Source organism: Ipomoea triloba, chromosome 1, assembly GCF_003576645.1.
Source record: "Ipomoea triloba cultivar NCNSP0323 chromosome 1, ASM357664v1".
NCBI lineage: Eukaryota > Viridiplantae > Streptophyta > Magnoliopsida > Solanales > Convolvulaceae > Ipomoea > Ipomoea triloba.
The window spans coordinates 3,406,067-3,430,456 of NC_044916.1; the positions used below are offsets into that span (position 1 = coordinate 3,406,067).

At 32.7% G+C, this 24,390-nt stretch overlaps 4 protein-coding genes across 4 annotated transcripts; all 4 read right to left on the bottom strand.

Moving 5' to 3' along the window:
• Positions 1 to 3,578: 3,578 nt before the first annotated feature.
• On the bottom strand, positions 3,579 to 4,052 carry LOC116033817 (SKP1-like protein 11). Its single transcript, XM_031276493.1, has one exon. It carries the CDS (start codon positions 4,050 to 4,052, stop codon positions 3,579 to 3,581), a length of 474 nt encoding a protein of 157 aa, XP_031132353.1.
• A 7,420-nt stretch (positions 4,053 to 11,472) lies between these two features.
• Positions 11,473 to 11,949, bottom strand: LOC116033979 (SKP1-like protein 11). Its single transcript, XM_031276539.1, has one exon. The coding sequence runs from the start codon at positions 11,947 to 11,949 to the stop codon at positions 11,473 to 11,475; it is 477 nt and encodes a 158-aa protein (XP_031132399.1).
• A 3,764-nt stretch (positions 11,950 to 15,713) lies between these two features.
• LOC116000918 (SKP1-like protein 1) lies at positions 15,714 to 16,187 on the bottom strand. Its single transcript, XM_031240797.1, has one exon. It carries the CDS (start codon positions 16,185 to 16,187, stop codon positions 15,714 to 15,716), a length of 474 nt encoding a protein of 157 aa, XP_031096657.1.
• A 474-nt stretch (positions 16,188 to 16,661) lies between these two features.
• Positions 16,662 to 19,673, bottom strand: LOC116001920 (quinone oxidoreductase PIG3). Its single transcript, XM_031241882.1, has 6 exons — positions 19,422 to 19,673; positions 18,519 to 18,698; positions 17,956 to 18,037; positions 17,770 to 17,877; positions 17,511 to 17,669; positions 16,662 to 17,011 (listed from the first exon to the last, which is right to left on the bottom strand). The coding sequence occupies exons 1-6, from the start codon at positions 19,671 to 19,673 to the stop codon at positions 16,815 to 16,817; spliced, it is 978 nt and encodes a 325-aa protein (XP_031097742.1). The 3' UTR covers positions 16,662 to 16,814.
• Positions 19,674 to 24,390: the final 4,717 nt, after the last annotated feature.

Sequence of the window (24,390 nt, forward strand, 5' to 3'; positions counted from 1 at the left end):
AAGTGCCATTTCGCTAGCTGCGTGGTTACATATGCATACCCAAAATGCCACACCCGAGTATCTCATTGGCATATATATGTAATTAACAGAAGAGCTCCAAATGTATAATTTTGAGTAGCAAAACTGTCACTTTCGTAATAAATGCCATTTTATCACTTTGCACCGCAGATTATTGTTAGAGTTAGAATGAACCGGAAGCAACCAGAAAAGCAATATTTTTTAATTTGGTATCAGAGCAAAATCTTTACGACTGATCATAGATTCATCACTTCTATCTACATATTGCATATAGCTCATCAAAAAGTAATTGAATTGCACATAAAAAAATAAAAAAAAAACATGACTTGTTCATCGTATAGTATATAAAACATAAATATTTTAGTAACTACAAATTTTCAAGTTTGACTTATAATTGGAGTAGTCTATTGAGCTTCGTGGTTTGAACCAGTTAGCTATGAATAACGACAAACTAAGCTGGTTTATCTTCTTGTGGTTCTTTGCCAACTAGAGTAACAAGGCATGCTTACCTAGTGCACACCATCAAATAATGACTACGAATTTTCTTCGTTATCCAAAAAACATAAATGCATAGTAAAATTAACTATAAGTTTAGAATTTTAGTTAAGACAAAACAAATATTTTAATGTGAACCTGCCCAAGGATACAAGATGTCATTGACAGTGCAGGCCCAACTAGTAAGTTGAGACCCTCAAAACTACTCGAATTTGTGTTCGCTAGTTAAATGTTTGTGTTCTAAAAAATAATGAAAGTATATATTTATTATCTATATATTATATGCTTGCCACAGATAATATTATAATAAATATGAGACACCCAACACATCAATTTAATTATCTGTGAATTTCTGGTACGAAATCTTCATCCAGTGGCTGTGCAAAGATCCTGGTCTGGAAGACTTCGTCAAATGCATGCTCTGTAACATCAAGTAGAAACTTCCTGATAACATGCATGCAATGTCTGAACCTACCTTAATCTTCACGTCTGTAAATAGAAAATACAAATGTTATCCTGAGAGGGTTGGTTATGGCCGGTGCTTTATCCAACATATACAAATTTTATCCACTTTCACACTTTATATATATATATATATATTTTATTTTTAGGTTTTTATTGCTTTTTTGACGAAAACGATGAAGAAAAACACATTCACACGCGCAAAACTTTCGTCACCCAAATAAATTAGTGAATTGTAATAATTTTGTATTGTCACCAACAAATCCCATTAGATTATTGAGCAGGTGTACGTGATAACGTGACTTGATCGACGCCGCGATCTTTGTGTAATTAGTATGTAGTTAGTGATTAAGTATGATTCAGTATCGGGATAACTCCAATCAAGTTATTAGTTAGACAGTTTGGCTTTCTTGGTTTAAGTTATTCAACTTGAAAAATGTTTATTGGCGTTATTAGCTAGTTTGAGTTGTCAGTTATATGCAACTTTTGAATACTATTAACCCTGTTACATGTAGTATATGTCCATATATACTTTCTTAACCTATTGAAGCCCAACGAGTCAATATCTCTTTATAATATTTTGTACCTGAAACAAATTAGTAATTGTGTCATGTTATGAATTTCTGTGTCTTGGGTTGTAAAATTATGTGCCTATGAACACAAATTATGTACCTACATAAGATTTTAAAAATAAGGATTTTTAATTTTTGAAAACCCAAAAAATGATTTTTGAAAATCATTTTCCGAATTTCCAGGGTTGGTAAAGAGTGAAAAATGTGAGTCAAATTAAAGGAAAATGAGCACTTGGTCAAACGAAAATATCCTTATTTTGCACCAAAATAACTTCCCCTCTTTTTCTGGGGGAAGTCATTTACCAATTTCCACACCACCACCACCGTCGTGCTAGCGCCGCCACCATCACCACAACTACCACCATTACCACTATCACCGCCACCACACCACCATTGATAAGTGTTTATTTGTCCATATTTTTCTCTTATATTAGATCATTTTGTCCATAGATTATTCTAAATTTCATAAGGATTAGTACTTATTTGCTTTATTTTCCAAGGAGTGAAGTGTTGGAAGCTTAGGATGTAAAGATGCAAACCATGGAAGATTTGGAGCAAAAACAAGCATTGAAAATTAATCCTGCGGGCTGATCACACACGTTTACCATGCCGTGATGAGCTCGTGGTGGTCACTCCCAGGAAGCTAGCTTTGCTTGCACTACTAAAAAAAAAAAAAAAGGCATACTACATCATCTAATCAATGTCAATTTTTTATAATATGTCAATAAAATAAAGTAAAAAGAATATATATATATTATTTACGACGCTAGTTTTTGTCAAATATTGACATCATATGTTAAAAGAAAAATAACGTAGAGGCATACAATGTCGATTCTATGTGAACTAACGTTGTATGTTCTAATTTTTCTAAAAGAAGTAATTTAATATGACATACGATGTGGATGATTAGACCACACGTTCTCACTTGGGATGAGTTCTCATAGGAGCCTGACCCTATAACCGACATCGTATATTTTTATTATTTCTTTAAATAAGATACCACTTCGGTTTTGTTTAATAACCGACATGGTATCTCTTTATTTTATTTAATATATATTTACTACGTCGTTTTTTTAGCTAAAAATCGATGTTGTATGTACCTATTTAAAAATTTAAAAAATAATGTACAATGTCAATTTTTAAAATGATGCACGTACTGCTCTACGAAAAAGCACGCTATAGAAATGTTAATTTAGGGATTTGGGGCTGAACATGGTGAAAGAAATGAAAAGACTCGAAAAAGATTTAAACAAATATGGATTTTTTTAAAAAAAATTAAAGTAATGAGATGACGATATTACTCTTGCCTGAAAGTGAGTGTCGCCGAAAAATGTACCAGGAAGATAAAAAGTGTTCAAAATTTAATAATATGTAGTGTTTAAAGACAAGAGCAATAGTCTATGAAGAATTGAGGATCTCCGCTAGAATTAATTCAATAGAAATACAACAAACCATATACATACAACATTAACATGTTATATATATACATTTCTTGAAGTTTGATCGAAACTCAAATTCATAACAATGTATATACATAAAACAATAATAAGGGAGTTTGAGGTTTCACCGTGAAAATGTTTAAACAAGAGTAAGGGTCTAGTTAGCCTAGGAGAAGCCAATCTCAATTACAAGTTTGATTCTCTTTTTGTTTTTTTGTTTATTCTTGTTTTTGTTACTTCGTTTGTGGATTTAAAATTTGAGTGACAAAATTAAATATTCTTGTTGTGAATGATATAACAAGCAATGTATGTGATTGTGGCATATATTCCAAGAATATACTAAATAGCTTTTAGAAATTTAAAAAAAAAAAGGAAAAATAACAAAAAGTTTCACAAAACATAAATTGAACATAATTAGTAAGCAAATCAATTCAAATCTACCAAAACATCAAATTTAATTAAAAATAAAATAACCAAATATTCAAAAACCCTAAATCCATAAAAAGAAAAGATAATTTTATATTTTGTAATAAAACATAATATTAAAAAAAAAACCCCCATAAAATTCCAAAATCCAAACCAAAAAAATAGTTCAAAACACCCAAGGATTCTCATGTTTGATCTCCTCCTCTTCCTCTGGCGACAAGTCATTCTTGATGTTGAATGTGTTTCTGATCTCCTCGGGATTTTTACCTTTGATCATGTCCGCAACTCTACGGACCAGCTTCTCCTGTAGCTCGCTTATCCCCAGATAGTTCGTTGCAATGAGAAGAGCGTAAAGCTCCGTCTGGTCCACCTCCACGAACTTCTGGTCAAACTCCTCCTTCTCGGCATTGGTTTTTTCAGTGGCGGTATGCATTTTGCAGTACTCGAGAATCTTCGCGAGCGTCTTTCCGTCGACTTTGAATAATGGGATGACAGAGGTTTCGCCCATGGTGGAATCCTCCAGGACGAACTTGATAGTGTGTGACAGCGCTACCACGGACTCCGCCACCGCGAACTCCTCGCCGTCGTTGGCTCTCAGTGTCACCGTCTTCTCGCCGTCGTTGGCACCGGAAGAAGACATGATGTCAGATGATTCTTCTAGGGAGAGTGAAGATGGGTTTTTTGATTGGATGCGAGAGACCAAGAGTGTCTCTGTGTATATATAGGGGGCGGCGGTCTGTTTTGCATGGGGATAAAGTATTCCTAGGATTTGTCAAATTTAGAAATCTAAAAATGATACCATATACGGAGTATATTTTTAAATTTTGAAAAAAAAAATAAAAAACTTTACTAATATAGACTCCGTAAAAAATGAAAAAAATCTGTAAATACCATATTGATCAATTTTGTCTTGTGTGGTTGATGAACTATTACATGGACGGCATTTATTCAATGTATACTTTTATATAATTGCTACAAGTTTCATTTTTTATCCAAAAATAAAAATTCTAAGTTATGATTATTGTGAACATTATTTCTTATTGAAAAAATAGGGTTCACTTAATATATATATATATATATATATATATATATATATATATATAGTAGTATATTAGTTTTTAATTATTAATTTAATAAGTAATATTTATACAATTTAACTACCTAGTAGTTTTAAAATATTGTCCAATAATTTATTAAAATATATTTTGAAGGCAATTTAACAATGAATTCTAATTGATAAAATATCAATTCGTACACGTTTGGAAATTTGTCATGAATTCATCAAAAAATTGATTTATCTTGAATCCAGCTTGATGTGTTTCTTCTTATTATTTTTTTGTATTACATATTAGTGTCATAGACTCATAGTTTCCAAACTTTTAAGAATGACAAAGTATGCATGTCGTACTATGTCTATAGTTGATGGATTGTCAATTGAGTTACTATGATTTACATCCTTCTAAATGCTCTGTTAAGTCGAGGTGTGGTGGATCCTTGGGTTTGGAGATTCAAATTTTTTGGGAAGAGAATGTGAATACTTATTGAGAGTAAAAGTTAGGGTAGGTTTTCGCATTATATTGTGGACCATGATCATAGCTAATACTGTAGTTGTATTGAAAGGATACTGCAGTTGTGTTGAAAAGATACTGCAGTTGTGTTGAAAAGATACTGCAGTTGTGTTGAAAGGAAACTGCAGTTGCACAAAACAGAGACCGTTCATCCGTTCAACACAACTGCAGTATCTTTTCAACACAACTGTAGTATCCGTTCAACACAACTGCAGTTTCAGATGGATGACACGGCCTCTATTCCGCGCAACTGCAGTTCCCTTTTAACACAACTGCAGTATCCTTTCAACACAACTGCAGTATTAGTTCAACGCAACTGTAGTATCAACCATGACCCATGGTCCACAATGCATTGTGGACCATGGTCCACGGTATAAGGACTGGTAGGTTTTGGAGTCTATAGTATTTTTGTTTGTCAAATTTAGAAATCTAGAATTCCTAATGCTACTCGTTCATGGAATCTTACAAATATCTAATTACAAGATACCATATACGGAATATATTTTTAAATTTTGAAAAAAAAAAAAAGAGAACAAAACTTCACTAATATATATCTCATAAAAAATAAAATTTATTCCAACGCCTTCTTTCATTGCACAGGTCTTGTATTGTGATTTATCTTCAGTCATGCGTGATTTGTGAACTATTATATAGAAGCGAGATTTACCTCTAGATAACTTTATATATAGTTTATAAAAAAGTGTGTATATATATATATATATATATATATATATATATATATATATATATATATAGGCGGTGGCACTCTATTTTTGGGGTGACAGGTTATACAAGTTGGCTCGCAAGTTACACGAGTCAACCTGTGTATCCCACCCCACCCCCGCCATGGGCTATATGGGTCGTGTTAGAGAAGTCTCTAACCTGGCATGTCTAAAAACATGGCTAAATGGTTTGGCCTATTTTGATGGTTCTACTTAAACTCAATATATAGAGTCTATAAAAGTTAATAAGTTTTTAAATTCTGAATTGAATACGGACAAAATTTTAAATAGTCTTTAAAAATCTATATCGAATACAATCAAACTTTTAAAGTCAGTTAAAAATTTATAAAATTCTTGATTAAATACACGCCCTAAGATTTGAGGAACAAATTTTAATATTATTTCGGTGAATGATATAACAAGCAACGGATGTCACTGTGGTATATATTATTTGAAATATACAGAGTGGTAAACAGTTTTTAATAAAACAGTAGTAAAAATAACAAAAATTTTCACAAAACATAAATTTAGCAGCATTAATAAGCAAATCAAACTCATCAATATCTACCAAAACGTGAAATTTAATTAAATATAAATTTAAAAAAAAAAACCGAAAATTCCAAAACTCTAAACCTAAAAAAAATGTTCAAAAAGCCCAAGCATTCGCCCTTTTCAGAGGCATAGCTCACTTTATTGAGGAAATGAAATGCATGGACAAAAATGTCGAGGAATGGAGTAGTGGACAAGAATATCAACAAACCAATGCATACTTTTCAAAAAAGAAATAAACAAATCAATGCACAGCTGATGTTTTCACTTTTCACGTATGTATGTACTGTGGCTTCTATTACATGTGGCGTATCACGTATGTATGTATTCATATGGATGCAGGCGTATCACGTGTGTATGTACTATGGCATATATAATAGTTTTTAATTTTATAATTTATATAAGCTGGCATAGGTACTGTGGCAGTGTGGTATATATTCCAGTAAATGTGTGATTTTTTTTGGAGAAATAGTAAAAACCAATTGTAATCAAAATTGAATTCATAGCCAGTGAATTAAAAAAAATGCAACAAATTTTCAAAAAAAAAAAAACGCAACATTGAAATCAACATGAAAATTCTAAAAAAAAAAAAACGCAACATTGAAATCAACATGAAAATTCTGACAACATTGAAACAAAAATGCAACATTGAAAAAAAAAACGCAACATTTTCCTGACAATTTCTTCAACGACGACAACGTTTTCCATAGTCCATTTCATTTTGAAACCTACTTCTTTGTTGTTGTCCTCTGTGATTTTTGCGGCGCGCATTTGAGGGTGGTAGGATAATTACCCCACTATTCTGATGATGTTCTTCGGTTGGCACAGGATAGAGGTCACCTGCATAACACATTCTATAATAGTCTAAAGTAAATACTGCAGGCACAAATGAGTCTGGAATATTTCTCCTGAAATGACATGCCGCTATTACATGCGTGCAAGGCAAGCCGTCTACCGCCCATTCACCACATGTGCATGTCTTCTGCTCCAAATTAAGTTCATGAAATGTTACATTGGGTCGAGAAATGCAGGGTCTATCAACAGCAACCTCGTAAAGACCAATTTGGTGATTATATGGCTTAACAGTGGCAGTATGCTTGAATTGTTCCCTCGCTGACATCTCTTTAGAAATATTCTTCGGCCAACGCAAGCCAACTTGTAGCATTAACTCCCCTGCAGTGCGCCTATTAAAAAACATAGCAACTAACTTGTTGAACGTTAGCCGAGCTATAGCCGTTACAGGCAACATTCGACAACCTTTTAACGTATTGTTGAAGGATTCTGAGCTATTGGTAGTCATAATGCCAAACCTATAACCACCGTCGTAGGACAATGCCCATGATTGCTTCGGGATTTCGGACAAGTATTGGTATGCTTGGGGCCATTGGTCCTCTATAGCATTCATTGCCTTCTGGTAATCAGATCTTGTTACTGCAGCACCCGCTTCCCAGATTAGTGATTTGAGCCTCTTGTTTCTGAACTTCGTCATTACATTACTACGGAGATGTCGTAGGCAGTATCGACGGTGCACACGTGACGGGTGTAGTTGTGGCAACACATTAAATGCGACATCAATGCCTGGGTGCCTATCTGAAATTAGGACCCCTACTTGACCTTGTCGTTTGAAAGTCAATAACTGAGCCTGGATTTGCTATCAATAGTGATTGCAAATATTTAGGCAAGTCATCATATGACTTATCCCATTCACCGTAAATCTTTTGTATCGCTATTTGTCGGGCATACCAAGCTTTCTTGTAAAACATGCCTCAGGCGTAAAATCATTCTTGATATTGAAAATCTTTCTAATCTCCTCGGGGGTTTTACCTTTGATCATGTCCGCAACTCTCTGGATCATAATATCCAACAACTCCCTTATCTCCAGATAGTTCGCCGCCGTGAGAAGATCGTAAACCTCCGCCTGGCCCACCTCCACGAACTTCTTGTCGAACTCCTTCTTCTCGGCATTACTTTTGTCACCGGCAGCGTGCACTTTGCAGTACTCGAGAATCTTCGCTAGCGTCTTTCCGTCGACTTTGAGTAATGGGATCACAAAGTCTTCTCCCAAGCCGGCATCCTCCACCACGAACTTGACTGTCTGTGACAGCGCCGCCACGGACTCCGCCACCTCGAATTCCTCGCCGTCGTTGGCTCTCAGTCTCACCATCTTCTCGCAGCCGTTGATTCCCGAAGAAGACATGATCGATGGTAGATGATTCTTCTGGGAAGAGTGAAGAAACCGGAGAATTTGGGTCTTAAAGTTTCGCTCGCGGACTGATAACGATAATTGTACGGATTGGTGGGAGGGGCGCTGATGATGGTATTTATATAGGAACTTAGACACTGAATTAGGTTTAAACAATCCTAATTCTATACAGTTTCGATCATATATTCATATAGTAGAAGCTAAGTCTGATTTGATTTCCTAATATGATAAGGATTAAACAATATTTTTATTTTATATTTTTTAAAATAACTTTGTTTTTTTTTGACAAAATTAAATAACTTAACAATAGCTTCAAAAAAAGTTTTAACTTTAAATACTTGATATAATCCTTTTTTTAAAATTTGAGAATGAAAAAATTTCAAAAGAAAATAATAATTAATTGTTGAATTTGAACTATTTTAAAAATAGAAATAAAATTTTCAAAAAGAAAAAAAGTAGAACTAGCGTTTCAAACTGGAACCTTCCTACTACCGAGAACTGCCAGTTCGATCGGAATCAGAATTGAACCGTGGTCACTCCTAGTTGTCCATAGCTCACCGAATTAAACCAAGAATTCTCGTTAAAAATCAAACTTGTAACCTTATGATTACTAAGTCAACAGTCCAACTTACTATTTGGTTGGAGTTGCACCCTTACTGTTGATTACTTCTTCTTTTTTTGGTGAGTATTGTTGATTACTTTTTGTTATTGCATATTACATGTCATAACTCATAATTACCAAACTCCTACCGATGGCATAGAAAATCGTACCCTCTATTTTCTACGTCAAGTACTAAATAAGCGAGTCAAAGTACTCTATGAGCACAATTCAAGTCAAAAGAATTTAGCCTTTGTTAGTCATATAATAATATAATTGAGATACTAACCCAACGTGGTAGCTCAAGTGGCAAGTGAGCTCTCTTTGTGAGGAGGAATTTCGGGAGAATCCGGGTTCAATTCCCGCAAGTGACGATTCCCCATAAGGACAAAAAAAACCAAGTCAGTCATATAATACTAAAAAAAAAGGGAGTTAAACACAATGAGCACAACTCAGGCCAAAAGAACTTAATCCAAAATAGTCATATATATAATAGAGATACTAAATAAGTGAGTTAAACTATGAGCACAACTCCAGTTTAAAGAATTGAATAAGGATTAGTCCTACAATAATATAATTCTAACAAGGTCTCTTATCTTTGTGTGGCAATTTCATCCTAGACAATCATATTTACTTTTAAACTCAGACTAAAATTTTAGACACTTTTGATCCTTAAGGTACCTTTTTCAGCGAAATTCCATTTTAAGCAAAGATAATTGGCAAAAACTTGTGTGACACCGTCTCACCATGAGTCGGGTCGGGCCGGGTTAAGATGCGAATGTAACACTTATATGCTCAAATGTAATACTAATCAGGAATAAAATTTTTGTTACTTATAAGGGTAAATGTAATACTTTTATTTTTACATTTCGATTTAAAAGTATTACTTTTTTCCTCAAAAGTATTATATTTGCCCTTATAAGTAAGGGCACATGTCAACATTACTTATTATGAAAAATGTATTACTTTTTCTCTTATAAGTAACAAAAATTGTATTCTTGATTAGTGTTATATTTGAGCATATAAGTATGACATTTGCATGGTGCTTTGACCCGACTCGACCCGTCTCACGAATAAAGATCCGTAAGACGGTCTCACACAAGTGTGACCCAAGATAATTTGACATCATCACTATTTTTTTATTTAACTTTTTCCAGTTTTCTTCATCTCCTCCGCTATATATGTTCAACCTCAAATCATCCAAAATCCACAAAGTAACATTTCTGTAGCATGATTTTTTGTATAGCAGTGCATCTTTGCTTGATTTATGTTCTTGAAGTTGTGTTTCAAGAGGTACGTGTAAGATTTTCCCTAATAATATATATTATATATTAGGGCCTTAATTGAGTGGTATAAGTTGACTAGCTAGGTAACCTAGGCTTACGGAGTAGTTTGGTTAGACTAAATAACTAGATTTTCCCTAATAATATATATTATATATTAGGGCCTTAATTGAGTGGTATAAGTTGACTAGCTAGGTAACCTAGGTTTACTGAGTAGTTTGGTTAGACTAAATAACTAGAAGTTGTTAGTCAACCAGACTCTGTGCCTAATATATAAACATGGATTGATGTATACATGATGTTCATTATATAACACATACAGTTCACGGTACTTATACTGCTTAGTTTCATTCCTCTCGACAATAACGGCTGATTTAGATGCACGTGGGCTATACATAGACAATAGTCTAGAAGGACCTTTGTTAAAATTAACTCAATAGAAATACAACAAACTAAATGCATATAACATTAACATGTTATAGATACATTATTTTTTGAAGTTTGATCGAAACTCAAATTCATAACAAAATATATACATAAAAGAAGGGAGTTTGAAGTTTCAACGTGCAAATGTTAAACAAGAGTTATTAAGTGTCTAGTTAGCCTAGGAGAAGCCAAACTCGATTACAAGAAGATGAAAGAATCAGCAGTATGGTACAAATGTAATTTAGGGCTCACTTATTTTTTACCCACCCCTATGCCTCTTGTGTTCTTTTTGTTTTTTTTTTTGTTCATTCTTGTTTTTATTATCTCGTTTGTGAATTTAAAATTTGAGTGACAAATTTAATATATTTTTTTGTGAATGATATAACAAGCAATGTATGTGATTGTTGTACATATTCCAAGCATATAGTAAATAGCTTTTAGAAAAAATATTAAAATAATAATAATAACATAAAAAATCACAAAACATAAATTGAACAGAATTAATAAGCAAATCAATTCAATCTACCAAAACCTCAAATTTAATTAAATATAAAATAAAATAACCAAAAATTCCAAAACCCTAAATCCATTAAAAAAAAAAGATAAAGAAGAAGATAATTTTGTAAATATATTAATGTTGTTTATATTTTGTAATTAAATATAATAATATAAAACCCCCAAAATTCCAAAATCCTAAACCCAAAAAATCTTTCAAAATAATGCCCAAGGATTCTCCTTTTTCATCTCCTCCTCTTCCTCCGGCGAGAAGTCATTCTCAATGTTGAATGTCTTTCTGATCTCCTCGGGAGTTTTGCCTTTGATCATCTCCGCAACTCTACGGGCCAACTTCTCCAACAACTCGCTTATCTCCAGATAATCCGTTGCCATGAGAAGATCGTAAAGCTCCGCCATTTCCACGTCCACAAACTTCTGGTCGAACTCCTTCTTCTCGGCATCGGTTTTTTCGACGGCGGTGTGCACTTCGCAGTAATCGAGAATCTTCGCGAGCGTCTTTCCGTCGACTTTGGATAATGGGATGACAGAGTTTTCGCCCTTGCTGGAATCCTCCACCACAAACTTGATAGTCTGTGACAGCGCCACCACGGACTCATCCACCTCGAACTCCTCGCCGTCGTTGGCTCTCAGTATCACCGTTTTCTCGCCGTCGTTAGCGCCGGAAGAAGACATGATATCAGATATTTCTTCTGGGGAGAGTGAAGATGGTTTTTTTTTTTTTTTAATTGAGGATGCGAGAGACCAAAAGTGTCTCTGTGTATATATAGGCGGTTGTGGTCTGTTTTGCATGGGGATAACGTATTCCTAGGATTTGTCAAATTTAGAAATCTAGAAATGATATTATTATTTACAAAAAAAAAAATGAGAGTATTATTAAATTTTGAAAAGAATTAAAAACTTTACTAATATATATTCATAAAAATAGAAAAAATCTGCAAATACCTTTTTGATAGATCAGATGTGTAATTGGTGAGTTATTATACGAACAACATTTATTCAATGTATACTTTTTTTTAAAGAAATTCAATGTATACTTATAATTACAACGAGTTTCATTTGTTTTCCAAAAATAAATATTCTAAAGTTATCATTGCGAATATTATTTCTTATTTAAAAAATAGGGTTTACTTAAAATATATATAATAGTAAGATATAATATGGAGTAGTATATTAATTTTTAATTATTAATGTAATAAGTAATATTTATACAATTTAACTACCTGGCCTAGTAGTTTTAAAATATTGTCCAATAACTTTTTTAAATATATTTTGATGGCAATTTAACAATGAATTTTAATTGATAATATCAATTCGTACACGGTTAGAAATTTGCCATGGGCTCATCTAAAAATTGATTTATCTCGAATACAACTGAATTTGCTTCTTCATTTCATTTTTTTTAATTACATATTATGTGTTATAGCCTCCAAACTTTTAAGAATGACAAAGTATGACGCGCTATGTCTATAGTTGATGTGCTGGCTTGTCACAAGTTAGGTTGTTTCAAAATTGACATTAAAATTTCAGCCCAACTGGATAGACGTGGCTGAAGGGTTATACGGGTTAACCCACTTATTATTAATAACTTAATTAATATTTGAATTTCAAAATTATAAGTTTCATTTTTTTTTGAGTTAACAATTGTTAACTCTACTAATCAAACACATTAAACTTTTTGAACAAATTGCATATGTGCTTATATATAATATATGTTTATTAGATATATAATTAGATTTTAATTTTTAATTTATAATTTGATTATAATTTATTTAACTTATATTTTTAACACTAATATAATTTATACGTAATATTTTTATTTTATTAATTATAATATTATTAAGTTATAAAATTAATAAAATGTATAGTTTATAATTTTATATAGTTCATTTAATAAATAAACTTTAATTTATATTAACTATATAATTATATTGCGGAGTAATATTTATATAAAGTTACAATTAATCTTCTTAATTAATACTCTGTACTTGTAATAAACATAAGAAAAATACTAATTGGACTTTCAAGTTATATTCCATATTTTTACACTCTCAACACAAAAGTTTTATGTTGACACTTTTCTTGGGACTCACAAGATGAATATAACATATCATATCTTGCCACGCCAGGGAGTAAAGGTGTGGGAGTAGAAAGTAAGAGTCCATGTAGTAGAACTCTAAACATAATATGACTAAGTTATATGTGTGTGTGTGTGTGTTTTGCACATATTCAGTAATGAAATGAAATGTAAAGAGTAAGAGAGATTTATAGTATGTGGTTTTAAAAAAAAACTTCCTACCGTACTCTTTTTCTTAAATTCAAAAGAAGATTTTCACTACTATGTATTTTGAGATACAACAATACGTACAAGTGAAATAGAATGAAGCTTGTAGCTTCTTCCGATTGGCAATCATTGAGATAGTCACGAACTTTTCATCAACTTATCTTTCACTGTTTGATTAGAGCTAGCCAATGATCAATCACTAAATCCCTTAATTACTAGGATAATCTTCCAACTTCCTTAGTCTGGAAAGATAGTGTTGGTTGAGTGTTGGATTTTGGAGGAATCAAAGAGATTCTACTTTCAATTTATAAGACTAGCAAGATATTGCAATGAAGCGGTATTATTATCTCACAAGAACTCATTTTTCCATCATGTTCTTTTAAGCTTGGGGTCTTCCTTTTTATAAACCAAGAGAAGTGAGGGGAAGCTTGAATTTGAATTTAATTTGTTCATTGTCACGTAGCAAGTGGTAGTTCTTGAATTTGAATTTGCTCTCATTGTCACGTAGCAAGTGGTAGTTCGTTGTCATAATCGATGATCCCCTAAAATCCGTTGTCAAATCCCTTTACTTATGCAGCCTACATGTGAACTATATGGTAAAGACCATTTCTCTATTTGTGTATAAGCACACTTTAGTTCAAAAAGGCTACTAAAGTACACTACATGATCATGGTTGAAACTGCAATTTCAACCATGGTCCACAATATAATTTGCGCATGTAATGTGTCTAACAACTCTTTTATTCTTCTTATATATCTAGCAAATCTAATGATTCAAAATAAATAAACTTTGTAATATTTATGAAAAGACTCTGCTCATTTTAAAAATTTGTAATATTTATGAAATGACACCGCTTAATTTATCAGTGGCTTGGATTTGTCCACACATTCTCACGGGAAACTTGTTCTAATATGATTTGGATTATTTATTTATATATATATATATATATATATATATATATATATATATATATATATATATATATATATATATATATATATATATATGCTCTGTTTTGCATGGGAATGAACTATTTCTAAGTTTTGTAAAATTTGGAAATCTAGCTCGTTCTAGGAAGCTTACAAAAATAGAAACCATATAATGAGTATCTTTTAAAATTTTGAAAAAAAAAAAAAACTTTACAAATATATACCCCATAAAAAATAAAAATTCTTCCATACCTTCTTCTGTCACACATGATTTTATATTGTGATTTAGCTCATCTCATGTGTAATTTGCGAACTAAGTTTCAACATGCTAAGGTTAAATAAGAGTAAATGTCTAATTAACCTAGGAGAAGAGAACGATGTCATACACAACATCACATGAATGTGGCCAACACATCTACCAAACATTATAGATTTTAATGTCTAATATAATTTTCAAAAAAATTTTAGGTAAGTTATGCTCGAACGTTGTAAATATTAGTAGAGTTCGAACACACGAACCGTGGAAGGTAGAATACAAACGTTATACTCCTGTTGCGAATGCCAACCAGGACATACAAATATTAGTAGAGTTCGGACACACGGACGGTGGGAGACTTATTGAATCCTCATCTACCCAATGCAAGAAATTTTTCTTGTTTTGCCATGATTTTTTATAGAAACGTTTGAAAATAATTAAAAATAATAATATCAAAATAATATGAGTATCTATAAAAGTTATGAAACATATCGTAAAATTGGATAGGAATAGATGAAGAGTTTGTGATTCAAACCAGGAGAAAAAATCTGTAGGAAAGTTGAAAAGTTTTGCGTTGGAGGGTCGTATTTCAACTATTTATATTTGAATTCTAGATCGAGACCAACAAATTTTTAAAAAGTCTTTCAGGATTTAGATCAAATACAACAAAACTTTTTAAAGCCGTTAAAGTTTTTAAAATTCTTGATTGAATAGACCCGGTAAGATTTGAGGAAGAAATTTTAATAATATATTTGTGAATGATATAACAAGCAACGGATGTGACTGTGGTATATATTCGAAATATATATATAGTAATAAATAGTTTTTAGAAAAACTGTAGTAGAAATAACAAAAATTTTCACAAAACATAAATTGAACAGAATTAATAAACAAATCAACTAAATCTACCAAAACGACAAATTCAATTAAATATAAATTATAAAAAATAATTCCAAAAAACATTCAAAAATCAAAACGCCCAAGCATTGTCCCTTTTCATCTCCTCTTCTTCCTCCGGAGTGAAGTCGTTCTTGATTTTGAAAATCTTTCTAATCTCCTCAGCGGTTTTACCTTTGATCATGTCCACAACTCTCTGGATCATAATATCCAACAACTCCCTTATCTCCAGATAGTTCGCCGCCGTGAGAAGATCGTAAACCTCCGCCTGGTCCACCTCCACGAACTTCTTGTCGAACTCCTTCTTCTCGGCATTGCTTTTGCCATCTGCAGCATGCACTTTGCAGTACTCGAGAATCTTAGCCAAAGTTTTTCCATCAACTTTGGGTAATGGGATAACAGAATCTTCTCCCAAGCCGGCATCCTCCACTACGAACTTGACTGTCTGAGATAGCATTACCACGGACTCCGCCACCTCGAATTCCTCGCCGTCATTGGCTCTCAGTCTCACCATCTTCTCGCCGTCGTTGATTCCCGAAGAAGACATGATCGATGGTAGATTATTCTTCTGGGAAGAGTGAAAAAACCGGAGAATTTGGGTTTCGAAGTTTCGCGCGCCGACTTATAACGAGAATTGTACGGATTGGGTGGGAGGGGCGCTGATGATGGTATTTATATAGGAACTTAGACACTGAATTAGGTTTAAACATTCCTAATTCTATACAGTTTCGATCATATATTCATAGTAGAGGTCTGATTTGATTTCCTAATATCATAAGGATTAAACAATATATACTTAATATAGTTATTATTTATTATAATAATATTTATATAAGTTAAGCCTTGTTTTTATAGTCATATATAAAAAATAATATTATCAACATATTACAAAATGAATGAAAATAAATATAATATACATGCAGTTTAGTGTTTATAAACATTAATTAAGGTTACATTTATGATCATACGAACAAATATGATGAATTCACTAATATATTTTAACAAAATTAAAAATTCTAAATTTATGATTGCAAATATAATTTCTTATAAAAATAGTGTTTTCTTAAAACATACATAAAAGAAGATGAAACAAGAATTTCTCCTTATTTAGAGTATACTTTTGGAGAGAAGATACATAGTAAATGAGAAAAGGGTGAAAACTGAGCATCCATTCTCAAGTAACAAGTAGGAGCTTCCCAATGTGCTTGCTGCTCTCCATTACCCGGTGAGCTTCCGCCGCCTCAGCCAAGGGGAAGCGGTTGTACACCACCGCTTTTACCTTGCCCGCTGCGATTGCAGGCCAAACGTTCTTCTCCACTTCACTAACGATCACCGCTTTGTTCTCTACGCTTCTGTTTCGCAAGCCAGCAGCTATAACAAACATGGAAGGCATTGGCATTATACACGCGAGGGTGTCTTTCGTTTGAAGAGACAGTTCATAACATGGAAGGCATTGACATTGTTGAACATATAATACATAAACATAAATGTACAATCCAAATATCAGCTTGCCAAAGCTCATAGGTTCGAATCTCCGCGTCACCCGATAAAAAATAGACTATGGTCCACATGTTGCTTTGAGCCCATCAAAAAGTAATTGGCCCGCACATGTGAGGGAGCGTGTTGAACATATAATATATAAACACGAGGGTGTCTTTTGTTTGAAGAGACAGTTCATAACATGGAAGGCATTGGCATTATACACGAGGGTGTCTTTGTCTTTCGTTTGAAGAGACAGTTCATGAACTCGACGTTTCTAAATTCTAGGGATGTAATGTAAAAGACTAAAAGGGATTTGCCTTACTGGCTGTAATAATGATTTTGTTTACTTTAAAAGACGATAGAGCGAAAGAGGGCTTCTTGTAGTTACCTTGAACAGTGAGGCGTCTTGCGAGCAAACCTACAAGGTTTACTTCTGTAACAGTGCCGCCCATGAAGCCAATAATGAACAGCCTCCCATCGAAGTTTAGGCTGTCGATGTTTCGCTGGAGGTAAGGCCCTCCAATGTTATCCAATATAACATCAACACCTGACACGACGCAAAAGCACAATTCAAGTTTCGTAAACACAAATAAGTAAGGTGCAACTCAAAATCCAATTATTTATTATGTTATAGCAATGGTTTTTACCTTTTCCTCCCGTCTCTTGCTTCACACGAGCAACAAAGTCTTCAGTCTTGTAATTTATGCAAACATCTGCTCCGAGTTCCTTGCAAGCAGCAAGCTTTTCCTCACTTCCTGGTGAACACGATTTTTAGATGGTTGCTTATTTGTTAAGTATAAATGGAAAGGCAAAAATACAGCTTCAAGATTGACCTGCAGTGACAAATACTTTAACTCCTTGATGTTTAGCCATTTGAATGGCAAATGTACCAATTCCACTAGAGCCCCCATGTATCTGAAACATCATTGAACATTGTCACATGCAACAACAGACGATAACAGATGCCAAAAAATAGGGGAAAAAATTGATAAAAGGTCAATAAAGAATTTGTTATGGAATATATATTTAATATATGGAATCTCTATAGATTAGGCAGTCTTAGGGATTTAGGTAGGTAGGCATATGAAAACTTGTTTCCTATTTGTAGTCTTTAGCACCTATTTATAGGGCTTTTTATTCTCTTTTCTATATGACAACATATTCAGAAATCTTCTCTTTACTTTCGATTATGATTCTTATAACGCCAAAATTCCATGTAGATACTCAGTTGTTTCATGTTCTAAGTTTTATCCGTGTAGGTTGGGATGAAATTAACATCTCTGCCTATAGTTACCGCCTTACCGGGGTGTCAATGGGAAAATTCAGTTGGAATGCATGTCAACACTGCAAAATGACACCAAGTAATTGAAAACTAAAGAACTAGAGTGTAAGTTACCAAGAACGTTTCCCCTGGAGATAGCCGGCTCATCATAAAGACAGTCGACCAAACAGTACACGCCACCTCTGGGAAACTAGCTGCATCTTCCAAAGAAACACCTGATGGAACAGGAAGAACCTGTCCAGCAGGTACAGCTACTTTCTCAGCATAGCCTCCACCACCAACCAGAGCACACACCTGCACAATTAAGTTTCTCAGGTAATTGTCTTATGCTAATGTTTTCGGATAAAATTCTGCATAATAAATACGGAATACCAATCAGCTCTAAAGAAATGTTAGCATTGCCCGAATAGGCAACTCAGTTGGTTCCTGAACAGTAAACTGTGGGCAAGAACACATAATCGAGCCTCGCAGCACCCAATGTGATGGGCTCTTGTGGGCACAGGCACTCGTCCTACCACCTGATAGGCTACTGAGTCACTGATTCACTCCTGTACTATGTGTCGGGCCAGGATGTGGGGCCTAGGGCTAGGGAATTTTCCCTGAATGTTAGCAGTGATAGCTTGTAAATAGGGAGAATTCATCATAGCCTGTGGTTTTCTTCTTCCCCCCACCCCCAATATATGGGAGAAGTAGTTATCAAACAAATAACACAACCAAACAACTATATATCAAGTACAATGAGAGATCACACATGATACAACCCACAAAGCAGTGAGATTTCCTAAGATTCCCATAAAACAAGGAAACTAGTCAAAATCAGGGCTTATTTCCCAGCCTTTATCCAGTCCTAAAAATTCAATCTTGATGGAATTTAGATAAATTTATCCAGCAAAAAGATAGACAAACAAACAAACAAACAAACAAACAAAAAAGACTATAATTTGAAACAGAAAAACTCAATCTAAGCACTGATTCATTAAAAAACACACACACAAACCCAACCTAGTTCATGCTCACCTGGTCACCCACTTTCCACTTATTGACATGTTTGCCCACAGCTTCAACGGTGCCGGAGCACTCAAGACCTGGGTATTCACTGTCGCCCTTCGGCGGTGGGTATTTTCCTTGGCGCTGAAGGGTGTCGGCTCTGTTCAGCGCGGTGGCTGCCACTCTGATCAGCACTTCATCGTCATTGATCTTCGGGTCTTCCACTTCTTGAATTTGCAGGACTTCCGGTCCGCCGGGGGTTGTGATCACAACTGCCTTCATTGTCGCCGGCGAGAGGGTTGGTGAATGATGATTTGTCTGTCAAGTGTACAGAGAGAGAGAGAGAGAGCTTGGAGAGGTTTACAAGGCTTTCATCGCCATTTTTTGCCGTTGACGAGTCAGAGGAAATGTGTCGGAGACTCGGATACGGATAACTGGATAAGCACAACACGTCTGTAATTGGGCTTAGTCCAAATAGGAATGGCCCATTTTTGTTGTTATATCATCTGGGCTTCACAATTTTCATAACTTCCTAAGAGAAAATGGTCAAATCGACTCTTGAACTTTACTCGAAAGTTTAATTAGACCCTTAAACTTTAAAAAGTGTAATTAAACACTTGAACTTGTCAAAATAAGTCAAATGAGCTAAATTTATCGGTAACCAGCAAGTTATTGATAAATTATTGACGTTGACCACCGTTAACCGCCGCTTTAAAAAAAAAAAAACAAAATACAATTTCAGGTGGTCTTCTCCCGGAGAAGACGACCGTAAAAAAACAAAAGTTTCATTTTTTTTCTCTATCAAGTTTCCATGTTTTATTTAAGCTATATCACTTATTATTAAAACAAAGTGCTAGTCATATATAATTCATAAATACCTTTGTGTCTAAAACCAAGGAAAATACATTATTTAAAACCAAAGCATTATTCACTTCTTATACCATGGACTATGGTTTCACATATAAGTTACTATATATACTATAAATTTATTTTTACTATAGTTTAATAGATTTATTATATTTTAAACACAAAATCATTGTTAGTGCACTTGCAGTGCACTTTCAGTGCAGTACTTAAAAATAAACTAAAAGCTAGAAATAATCCTTGTTAACTTTGTATTCTGATCGAGGGTCGGTATTCGGTAGTTTACTGTCGCCATTGATGAGATCGAGAACGGAGAGACAGAAATGATACTGAAAGCTAGAAGCATAAGCGTACCTAATTTATAGTAGGATTAGCAAAGTTGAAATTCGAAAACTGCTCTAATTTTTTTCTGTTTTTGGTTAAAATTTTGTATTAAATATTATATACTATAATAGGACTTACTTCCCTTACTGTTATTATGCATTTATGAATTATGATCCTCAGTATAAATTACATGAAAAATTAGTTACGTTATATCTGCTGTTTGCCTGTTTCTATGTTTGGAGATAAATAATGATTGAAAGTATTATTTTTTGCTTAAAATGTTTAAAAAATAAATGGGCATTCCAGTCTATATTATAAGGGAATTTCTCTTATGTTATACAGGAAAATGCGTTATGCCTAAAATAGAAAAAGATATTTATATAATTTTAATTTTTATAAATTGTATAAGTGATTGAGCATGTATATATCGCTTTATATTTTTATAATATGACATTTTTAAGTACTAACATTTCTCTTTTTATTATTATTATTATTATTATTATTATTATCATTATTATTATTATTATTACTATTATTATTATTATTATATGGAAGTGTTCAGGTGCGGGGAAGAGTTTTTGTGCAGTTGTACGGTTGCGCATCTTAAGTACACAAATCATGCACCTTAAATACACAAATCAGGCACCTTAAGTGCACAAATTATGCACCTTAAGTACACAAATCACTCACTTTAAGCACACAAATAAAGTACCGTAAAAACACAAATCACACACACTTAAAGCTTTAGGCCGATGCACCTTAAGTACACAAGCCACGCACCTAAGGTTTTAAAATGGCATACCTTAAATTTCAACAACGTAACTCACGCACCTTAAGCATACAAATCACGCACCTTAAACTTTAGGTTAACTCACTTTAAGTTTCAACACTGACGCACCTTAAGAAAGAAAATCACGCACCTTAAGAAAGAAAATTACGCACCTAAAGCAACCGCACAATCGCACCTGAGAAGGTCAACCGCACGGGAACTCATTTCTATATATATAAAAGAAAAGTTTTACATATTTTTTAGAACAAAGAAGTTTTACATGTTAAAAATATTAAATTACAACTTATTAAGACCAATGGAAAAATAAATTACCGAATGGAAAAATAAATTACTGAATTATTAGGAAAGGTAAATGAGACACCGACAATCACTTACTATAATTTGTGAATAAATGAGTAAGAGAACATGGTCAATTTTGCAAGATAAAGTTGTGTAATATCTAATAATCCAAATAAGAAAAAAAATAAACGAATTTGTTATCAGATAAAAACATCAAAAGTGTGTCAAGCACATTGTGCTTAGATGGCATGTAGTGACCTCTTCTATATAGGAGGTCATGAGTTTGAGTCTCAGTGGAACTTTGTTAATTTTGAGATTTGAGGTATACATCGTATGCATAGCCATAATGTGTTGCAATTTTTCGTTGTTCTCTCACGTTTTTTGAACTTTTAGGGGTGTATTCAATCATCACTTTTGTACAATTTTAGATGAGTGTATTTTATCAAGACTTTTGTAAACTTTTAAAATAATACATTTTAATAAATTTTTATTGACTTTCATAGAGCCATTCAAAACTTTATAAGACTATATATAAAAGTCTATATAAAAAACATTCATAAACTTTTATCAACTTTTTTATTTTAAAAAGTCAACAAAAGTCTACAAGGTGCAAAGCCCCAAATTGCTGTTGCGAATAGTAGTTCACTATTCATTGTAACATGCTATTATATATATATATATATATATATATATATATATATATATATATATATAATATTACGAATATAAACATAAATAGAATGAGAATTAAAATATATAAGTATTTATATGAATATTATGAAACATATAGTAAAATTTTACGTGGTAGCTAAAATTTTTGTTTTGTTCATGTTTTTAGGGAGAAAAAATTCTTAGAAAAAGTTTAGAAGTTAGGGAGAAAAGTTTGTAGAGAAAGTTTAGAAAATATGAATAAAAATTTAGTAGAAAAAAAATAAAAATAAAATCAAAATATACAAGTAAAAATAATATTATTTCATATTTTTAGAGGAAAATTGTAAAGTTTAGGAGAGATGAAAAATTGGTAGAGTCTAGGTATGAAGAAAATATAGGATAATGAAGAAAGAATAATTTATTGAATTTAGGTAAAAGCTTTATAAAGTTTAAATAGCGGAAAAATAGAGTTTAAATAGAGAAAAAAAAACATTCAGAGTTGGTAGAAAATAAAATTTTGAAATCTTGGGACTGAGAATTGAATTTCAATTATTTATATTTGAGAATGAAAGTATACAAAAGTCATAAAATTAAAAAGTCTACAAGAATTCATAACTTTTTAAATACTGCATAACTTTTAAAGACTCTTTAAAAGTCTTAATCGAATATCACCCAACTTTTAAAGACTCTTTAAAAATTTTGATTGAATACCGCATGACTTTTAAAGACTTTCTAAAAGTTTGAATTGAATACCTCCAAACTTTTAAAGTTCATAAAATTCTTTAAAAGTTTATAAAATTCATGATTGAATAATACAACCCATTAGAAATTTAGAATACACTAAAAATGAACATGTATTAGTGGTCTACCTTATAATGTGGACCATTGTGTATAATATAATTTGCTAACATTACAGGAGTGAAATTAATTAAATTCCTTAGTAATATTGTTCTTAGTAATTAATTAACCATTTAAACGATAAAAAGATATTTGTTGGGCGTCGATCGGGTTGGCATAGTTCAACCCCTGCTTAATTCGAGACGTGACGATGTGACTTATCATGGAGTGATGTGGCTAAATGGTTAATACACACTTACTTATCACCAATTAATTTTAAGTAGAATATCATAATTAAATAGCCAAAAAAATTATGTGGTTAATCATGCTTGACTTGCATATTATTATTTTTAAATTTCTTCAATTAATAAAGTTTCGAGCTCATTGTACTTATTAGTTACTACACAGCATCTTACTCTTCTGGTGAATATTTACAAATCATAAAAGAAAAAAGCATAAACGTAACGTACCCCTTTTCCCTCAAAATAAACAAACAAATGGAAGGTATTTGAACACTTACATATGGAGTTAGGCCAAATCCATGTGGTAGAAAATAAAGACTAAGGAGCTCAAAGGATATATTGGGTTTTTTTTTTGTTTTTTTTTTGGGTAAAAAGAAAATTTAATAATTCAAAATAAATTTTCAAAAAAAATATATTCGAGGTGTTATGAGCATTGAAGTATCGATTTGGACACTAAAATATAATTAAAAAATATGTTTTGAACTCATTTTGGGATTTAACCCCTACGCATAAGAAAGGGTTTCTATACTACAGAATTCAAACTCTTTAAAAAACTTAATTATATTTATATTAATACAAATCGACATGATTGGACATTACTTAAAAGCTTTCCTAAACTTCATTTTTCCAACTCAATGAGTGCACTTTAATTTGAAAATCAATTTTTCATTCTTGTAAGCATATAATATATCAAGTTCATCATCTCAACTAGAAGAATCAGAATCCACTTTAACCTTATCTAAATTGAAAGTGGGCCACACTCATATTAATATCTCAAAATAGTCACTTAAAACGTCAATTTATGATAACTTATTATCATGTTTGAGAGAACAATTAGAACGACCCAATACTTTAATTATTATTGCTTGAACTTGTTATTTTGGGTGACGAGAGAATTCCCGCCGAGGTAAATTTCACCTTTTGACCCTACCTAATAAAAGATTACAAAGAAGTAAACTAACCTAAATTATTCATAACTAATTGGCTCAAACCAAGAAGACCAATTGCTGTT

Bases quoted from the DNA above. Each gene is read 5' to 3' on its own strand.
- LOC116000918 (XM_031240797.1), bottom strand. From the start codon at position 16,187: ATGTCTTCTTCGGGAATCAACGACGGCGAGAAGATGGTGAGACTGAGA.
- LOC116033979 (XM_031276539.1), bottom strand. From the start codon at position 11,949: ATGTCTTCTTCCGGCGCTAACGACGGCGAGAAAACGGTGATACTGAGA.
- LOC116033817 (XM_031276493.1), bottom strand. From the start codon at position 4,052: ATGTCTTCTTCCGGTGCCAACGACGGCGAGAAGACGGTGACACTGAGA.
- LOC116001920 (XM_031241882.1), bottom strand. From the start codon at position 19,673: ATGAAGGCAGTTGTGATCACAACCCCCGGCGGACCGGAAGTCCTGCAA. The intron at 18,699-19,421 runs GTGAGCATGAAC...TTAATTGTGCAG, and splicing joins AGTGGAAAGTGGGTGACCAG to GTGTGTGCTCTGGTTGGTGG. The intron at 17,878-17,955 runs GTCAATCTTGAA...CGTGTTCACCAG, and splicing joins TAAAGTATTTGTCACTGCAG to GAAGTGAGGAAAAGCTTGCT.